This window comes from Spea bombifrons, chromosome 1 (genome assembly GCF_027358695.1).
Source record: "Spea bombifrons isolate aSpeBom1 chromosome 1, aSpeBom1.2.pri, whole genome shotgun sequence".
Lineage (NCBI taxonomy): Eukaryota > Metazoa > Chordata > Amphibia > Anura > Pelobatidae > Spea > Spea bombifrons.
Genome location: NC_071087.1, coordinates 148,803,836 through 148,811,803, shown reverse-complemented (window position 1 = coordinate 148,811,803; position 7,968 = coordinate 148,803,836). Strand labels below are relative to the sequence as shown.

The 7,968-nt window shown below is 41.4% G+C and overlaps 1 protein-coding gene across 1 annotated transcript; it reads left to right on the top strand.

Annotated features, from left to right (window-relative positions):
- Window positions 1-386: 386 nt before the first annotated feature.
- Window positions 387-7,288, top strand: SETD9 (SET domain containing 9). The gene is made up of 6 exons (XM_053448041.1): window positions 387-551; window positions 1,722-2,080; window positions 3,332-3,455; window positions 5,522-5,637; window positions 6,386-6,491; window positions 7,072-7,288. The coding sequence occupies exons 1-6, from the start codon at window positions 448-450 to the stop codon at window positions 7,157-7,159; spliced, it is 897 nt and encodes a 298-aa protein (XP_053304016.1). The 5' UTR covers window positions 387-447; the 3' UTR covers window positions 7,160-7,288.
- Window positions 7,289-7,968: the final 680 nt, after the last annotated feature.

Sequence of the window (7,968 nt, the reverse complement as noted above, 5' to 3'; positions counted from 1 at the left end):
TCCTACCCCTTCCTGAAGAAGCGTTAAATTGTAAATAATAATAATAAAAACTGTTGCTCACACTCAGCATTAGTTTGAGGAAGCATTCGGGAACGGGAACTAAATAAAACCCTTTGCGTGTGAGAAATCACGGTCACTGCTGTTGCAGAATACAAACTATTTCTTTAGGAGCGGCATCTATCCGCTGGAAGAAATGTTACGTATTAGAGCGGCTTAAGGGGGGGGTGCTGAAAACGGAAAGCTAGGTCTGGTATTATGGGTCGTTAACGGAAGTGTGCACATACATGATATCTCCGCTAGAGGGCCTCAGCGGCCCCCGGACTGCTTCCCCCTGCGCCCTGCTGTGATGTCATTCCCTTCCCTCCCACTCTGTTATGGTTCCTCCCTCCGCATAGTGAGTGACCCTCATGCTTTCCGTGTTCCCTTTGCCCTCTCCGGTGTCCGGACATGCGGTCGCCGGGCTTCTTACTCCGTTCCGTACTCCGCAGGTGGAAATCCTACAAATATCGTTTTGTGCCGTGGGTCGCGCTAAACATGGCCCGAAACCGCAGGTGAGAAAGAACGCGGAGTGCCGGCTTCACTCACTTAACTTTGCCGGGTTTCTGAGTCGCGCTGGGGGCGCTCTTTGTGCTGCCTCTGCATGCCCAGCACTTGCACCCCTTGCACCTGCATACCTAGTGGTGCCCCACTTTGTGTACTGCCCCTGGGTGCCCAGTAGAGCCACACACTCTGTGTACTGCCCTTGGGTGCCCAGTAGAGCCACACACTCTCTGTACTGCCCCCAGGGTGCCCAGAATGGCCACACACTCTCTGTACTGCCTCTGCGTGCTATGTGCTCTATGTGCTGCCCCTGCCTGCTTGCTTGTACCACATCTGCCCCTATATGACCAAGTTGTGCCACATGCACTCTGTGGTTCCCCTGCGTGGCATTAGGACACATCGCTGTCATTGCATGCCTGCTTGTGACCTGCACCGGCAGATATCTGTGGGAAACCTGACTAACCAGGATGCCCGAACGAGCCAATGTGGCCCCTGCAGGGCCCTAGGTCACAGAAGAGCATCGGCGATTAGACTCATGCATTTAAATTCCTATGAATTGCAAATTTACAGAATTTAGGTAAATTCCGCTGAACCGAATGGGCAGGGAATGTGATATGTTGTCCAAAAACGAACCGAAAAAGTCCTAATTATTTTTGCCCGTTTGCACTTCCGGAGAAAAAGGAATAGGGCAAACACTCACGCTTTAAACAATGACGGGTATTGACACGCGGGCAATTAATACAGACGGGGTAATATCCGCCGGCCCCGTGTGTGGAACGGCCACTTACTGAAAGGGCTGTATGGAAAAACTCTGGTGCGAGCGAAGACTTAGAGCCAAAGATACACCCTCCCCTCTAATTCTCCCTTCTGGCTGGATTGCCGTAGCAGCACCATATCCCGGTAAGCGTGCTAGTCTGTGGTGCTGATGTGACAGTGGGGGACAGGAGTGTTTTATCCACAGCACAGGAATTGGAGGTCTTCTTTTTTATTTTATTTTTTACACTAGTACAAAAGTATCCCTTTTATCATCTAATTACACACAGACAGACAAAAAGAACCCACAGACAAATTAATGGTGATATTTGACTAGGTAGAGAAAGTGGGATCTGGGGCGGGGGGTCTAAGCGTGGGGGACAGTGCTTTCTGAAATGACCTGTAAGTACGTGTGTTTGTATTCACAGGACCTTGCGTTATGTGTCTGAAGGATGCGCTGACAAAGTGATTCCCGATACGGACGTTTATTCAGCACTGCTCAAGCTATTTCGGGCTCTATTCATATACAATATCCGTCAACAAACTGACCTCCTTAATGTGCTCCCCGAAGCAACGAAATCAATTTATCAGCCTCCTGTGATGGAAAATCTCAAGCCTTTCGCACGCGCCGAGGATAGCGAGACCCTCCTGAAGTCAGATGAAATACTTTATGATAACCTGGGATTCTGTGTTGTACGCCGGCCAAGTTCTCTAAATGCTGCTGGGACGGGAGTGTTTGTTTCCAGAGGGCTTGTGAGAGAAGGAGCAGTGGTGTCGATGTACCCCGGTACTCAGAGCAACTTTATCAAATACATTGTGTGATGCCTGGATTTACGTCGTAATATATCTTTAAGGCCGATGTAAGGACGGTTTGTTGTTTTATGGCAAAATGACAGTTTTGTCTAAAACTTGGAGTAGAATTGTAAACGCAGTCACTTAAGTTCATGAGCGACGGCTAACAATGTGGCGTGGTGGGCAGGCTCTGCTTTTGGAATAGAAAGCTTAGAACTTGGATATCTTGTTTCATACGCGGTACGTGTGTGAGAAATCCGTTTCAGAAAGATTCTGCGATTCATTGTATGTGTATAGTAGTAGTATTGTAGTTTTTTGTTACACGTTCCGCTTGAAAGCGAAGGCGTCACATTTGCCGTAACTCTACTATATAAACACACGGTCCTTGTGCTCTTTGTCTCCTAATTAATGACGGTCTATTAGGAAAGGGGCATCATTATCTCTGCCATAAACAGTCACCTCAGTGTTTATTTTGAGAAAGCGTTCTCATCTTAAACTCTTCAATCCCAGGGGTTTTTGGTACCTCAAGTCCCGGAGCAATTTTGCCATTTTTGCACTATGTTGGTTCAGCGATTATTCTCTTTTCCTGCGAATAGTGTACCCATGTAAATTATATATTGTTTTTTCAAGGAGAGATAGAGCTTTCTTTTGATACCATAGTTGAATGATTTTGCACTATGTTGGTTCAGCGATTATTCTCTTTTCCTGCGAATAGTGTACCCATGTAAATTATATATTGTTTTTTCAAGGAGAGATAGAGCTTTCTTTTGATACCATAGTTGAATGATTAGCTGAAAACTTAGAATGAGAAATTTACTAAAAACTAGCGAAAATTAGAAAACTTTCCCTCTGAATCCTCACAAAATTAGGTAAAGTGATGGAAAATCCCCTCCAAGTTTATCAATTCAGGTCCTGATTTCAGAAATACCTAATTTATATAGATTTTCCATACTTTCCCAGCACTCATAGGGAACATACTATAAGGTGTACATTTTTTGTAGAATTTTTCTGCATCTGGCTTAACGGGTTTGGGGGTTGTGAACGGGGGTAGGAGGGTTATACTGCTGTTGGTGGAAGGAAGAGCTGGTTCTCCACACAGAGGTATCTCACTGCTGCGTTATCAGTTATCTCCCATGCTTTTCTGCGGAAAGGAATATAATTCCTCTAGGGAAAGCGTGACATCCTTAGAAACCTGTTCACTGCAAACGATGTATGTTATGACCATAAATTGCTCTTCTTCCATTAGGTACTGTGTATCAGAAGTATGAACCTATCTTCTTTCAGTCAATTGGGAACCCGTTTATTTTTAGGTGCCTTGATGGCATTCTGATTGATGGAAATGACAAAGGGATCTCTAAGTCTGTGTACAGGTAAGCAACAGAGTTTTTGTTTGTTGGACTTTCTTTAGTAACTTTTGGGTATCACAGGAGAGCTTATACATTGATACCGTTTCTATTCAAACGCAGGTTTTATTCCTCCCTGTGTATTTGAGAGCCTCTGAACCGGGGGGGGGGGTAATAAATAAACAGTGATTATATTTTTTCTTGGTATCTAACATGGATAAGCTAATGGGAAGGAAATTGTAGGGTTCTTTATAACTTTAATTTGAAAAGAAATGCCCAGTAAAATGTGAAGAGTAGTAATTGAGATTGGGTAGTCACGTGTATTCTCTGATTCAGCCAGAAGAGGGCAGTGTGTGACCAGTCCTTAATTATAAATGATCTGGGCAGGAAAGACAAAGGAACGCTGGGAATGATCTATAAAAGCATCACAAGTTGCTCAGTCGTGTTCTCAGTATAATGAAATTCATTAATGTACTTACCGGTGTTTCATGCATGTGTGTTGTGGGTTCAGTACTGCACTTTATTGTATGGCATTCGTTTTTTTTTTCTTCACAAAAAAACCTGACATATGAGATACCACTTTAAATGATGTAATTGTGCTTTATGGATTTTGTTTTTTTCCCCCCCTTACCTTTCTACTTTTTGGAGTGACGTGTGCATTCCAGAAAAATGAATCATGCTGAAAGCGAAAGATGTAAACTTTTTTTTTTTCCCCTTGAGAGTTAGAGTTGCACAGTTATACCAAAATAAAACAAGGATGGGATGTGTCCACAAATATACTTGTTACAAATGAAACACCGCCAGCGATGATGCTCTTCACTGTGCATAAATACTCCAAATACATACACAATGCGGGTGGTGCTGGATCACTAGAGACACTAGTCTCACTTTACATTCACCAAGGCCTGCTAAAGGGAAAGGCGTGAGGCTATCTCCTCCTCATGCTGCGATAATTTTATAGTTTACAATAAAGATTGGATTTTATTTCTTGGACGATGCTCGCATTATTTTTAAAAACCTCATACTACTGTGAGGTGCATGGACATCAGCTCTTGTATTCTACATGGTCAGTTATAACAGGTGAAAATACTGTTTTCCACTGCACTTGGTGAATGTAAGCCGTCCTATAAATGTAAATTGTGTGTATGGGGCTGTTTCTGACATCACCAACAATCCTCGTGTAACTAGAATAGTAGACCAGGGAAGAGCATTAGGTAGAGTTGACTGATAGGAGACAGACGGTTGTAGTTAATGGTGTATATTCAGAGGAATGTCTTGTTAGTAGCGTAAAAATCCCAAGGCAGAATAAAGCATAGGGGATGCTGTTCTGTCAGTAAAAACAAAAGGGAAGGACTTGGGAGTCATTATTTCTAACGACCTAAAGGTAAGCAGACAATGCGATAAACCGTTGGGAAAAGTAAGCAGGGTCCCGGGTTGTATAGTGAGAGGCGTTAGTAGCAGAGAGGAGGTTCTGACACTTTACAGTTCTCTGGTCGGGCCTCACCTAGAGTATTGTGCACAATCCTGGAGAAACAGAATCTGAAACTAGAGGGTCGGAGGTTTAAATGTAATGTAAGGATATTTTACCTTACGGAAAAGGTAGATAAAGAGCATAAATGGAACCGCCTCCCATCAGAAGTGGTGGAGGCTCATAAAGTGAGGAAACGTATGCATGGGATAGGCATAGAGCTAGCCTGATTTAAAGACTGACCAAGTACTAATTAAAGTCAGTCTCCAAAATACTGGGAGACTAAACTAAAAATAGACTGAATTATTCTAATCTGCCGTCCAGTTCTTTTCCGTAAATAACAAACCGTTTGGGACTGGGTACATATTACGCCTTCAGAGTCTTAGAAGATGTCTCGCACATTTGCACAAGCAGTGAATACAGTAGGTCAGTCGTGGTTGCCACCGCGAGAAATGGAAATGTAGTATAAAAGAGTTGTGTGTAGATCCTGTGGCCCAGTGACAGACACTGTGTCCTTGTGTCCGTTGGTGATACTGGATGTCTGTTCTTGAGCCTCCTTTTTAAAATATTAAATGGTAATACCCTACATTGTAACAGCTGATCAAAGTGTTTTGTTTTCTTTCAGGTCTTGCAGTAGAAGAGATCAGCTTGGTCCTCTGAAATTGTGCGATACCTCCTGGCTTACAGCCAGTCTCTATAATCCTTTGGCTGTTGGACAATATATTAACAACTGTTCAAATGGTACGTGGTGGTAATGTTGGAGAGAAGTTTAATGCTATGTGACTAGGGTTGAATATGGTAACTTGTTACTGCCAGCCATGTTAGTGTGATAGAAGAGACACTAGCCACCTCACTACACATTTACCTTTACACTGGCCTTCATAGGCTTACCGAAATGTATGGGAATTAGTAGCTGCACCTGAAGGCTTCACGTGGCCTGCTGCCTGCTCAGTAAGTGACTTGTGTACACAGTAAAACCGGGGTCTTAGACTCCAGAAAGAACATGAATTATAGGCTTACAGAGGCGGAAAACACTTTTTGGTCATAATAACTGGAAAATATTGTATTGTGAAACACCTACTAGATAAATACTAGCTCTGACCCATAGCCTGACCATTGGGTTGAATTCCTGAGCCCAACCATCAGAGATGGTGCATGCTTTCCCAGTGAGGGTATACACACAGAGCGAGTTCATTGAACCTTTCATGCCGGAGATTCCAGAAAGAGATATCGGAACATGAGAAAAGGCTATTGCCATTGATATATATATATATATATATTAGTATGCATTCCACCCCAAGACTGGGAAAAGAACTCAAATTTTCACATAAATATGGCTTGGCATCTCCATTGCTAATGCCGCTAGTAGATATGTTTCAGCAGGATGTTTACTACTCATTTGTCTTTGCTTCCATGACACTTATTATTATTTAATCAGATATTTAAGAGGCTGTATTGAAATAAAAATAAACCCTTTCTTCTCCCTTAGAATGTGCTGCTAATGTGTGCTATCAGGAATTTGATGTACCTCAATGTTTCCCAGTTGAACTACGACAGTATATTCCAAACATCAATTACTCTCACAATTCAGAAGGGTTTGTATTTATCAACTTGTTCAGTATGTTGGTCTGTGCTTCATGTTGTAGCTGTTGGTGTTTCCATTGGTGGTGTTTGCATATTTATATTGTAACGTATGGCAAGTGCCAGGCATGACTACAATAATAGCTGCATGCTCTTGGAGTGTCTTGCATTAAATGGGCAGAGCCTCAGCCAATGCAATATACAAACATTGAAAGTTCTGCGTTCAAACGGCAGATTAGTTATGGGGAAAGTCGCTCTAGCAAACAGTGGAACATGTCTGTTGATTGCTCTGCTCTGTCCTTGAATTTCTCTCTATACGTTCGGCCCCGATACACGTAACACGTTTCTGTATTGTGTTTTTTTTTATCAATGGAGGATTGTTCTCATCTTGAGGGTACATCACATCTGTCAACAATTTAACAAGCAGAATACACAGAATATTTGGTTATTTAGAGTGCCCAACTCCTCATTGCACTCATCTACCCCGCTGCCTTATACCCCTTTAGCAAATTTTACATAGGTGATATGACTATTAACGTTATGATTGTTATTATTATTATTGTAATAACTTGTTTACTTTGTGTTTTGTTTCAGATTGTTAAGATGTGTCGTGCTAGTAGCAATCAGGGACATTGATTGTGGAGAGGAACTTTTTTCAAACTATTTCACACTTGTTCGATAGTTGTTGACCATTTGATTTTTTTATTGTTGATAAGAATTATGATTTTGGATACTTTCATTGTCAGAATTAACTAGTTTGCTTTACCAACCTTGTCGGATATTTAAAGTTCAGCAAACCATATGAAAACAATCCATTTAAATTAGTATGCAAGGACTAAAAGAATGGAGTGTGTAAGAAGAACAAAAAAATGCACCTTTTTTTAGTAGTCTATTGAATAAGCTTGTATTTATGAACAATACTTACACCATTTTTGATACAAAGAAGATTTGGTATCGCTGTTCCTAACCAAAACCCCATAAAGAACTGGTGAACACGAGACACTGAGGTCACCTGTATAATTATGATCAAAATAAACACGTCTAAACTATTAGCTGTAAATCAAATGTTCACAGTAATCGCATTGCAAATTGACACACAATTTATCTATATAATAGACTGCTGCCTACAACAATACTTGGTATCAATTACTTGCATTTTACACCAATGTGTAGTATCCAGTGTTTCCAACACTGGCACCAAACCATTTAACTTTTCCAATCCACTCAGCCACAACAAAACAACCTCTCTCTCTACACTAGTCTGTTGTCAATAACAACAAATTCTCAAAATGTCTTGTAAAATTGTAGTCTAAATGTTGAAGACAACAAAAATCACCTCTGTTTAAAAATAAAATTATATTTACCACCCAGTGTCTATTTGATGAGGAATTATCAATCCAATTTTAATGGAGAAAGTAAGTGGAATTAACTTTCTTTAAAGTTAGGAAATTGCCGTAAAATTTTAATTTAGTCAGGAGAAACATGCAAATA

Excerpts from the sequence above, each read along its gene's own strand:
- SETD9 (XM_053448041.1), top strand. The coding sequence starts at position 448 with ATGCGGTCGCCGGGCTTCTTACTCCGTTCCGTACTCCGCAGGTGGAAA. Across the intron at positions 2,081-3,331 it reads AGTGGTGTCGATGTACCCCG|GTACTGTGTATCAGAAGTAT; the intron begins GTACTCAGAGCA and ends TTCTTCCATTAG. Across the intron at positions 3,456-5,521 it reads ATCTCTAAGTCTGTGTACAG|GTCTTGCAGTAGAAGAGATC; the intron begins GTAAGCAACAGA and ends GTTTTCTTTCAG.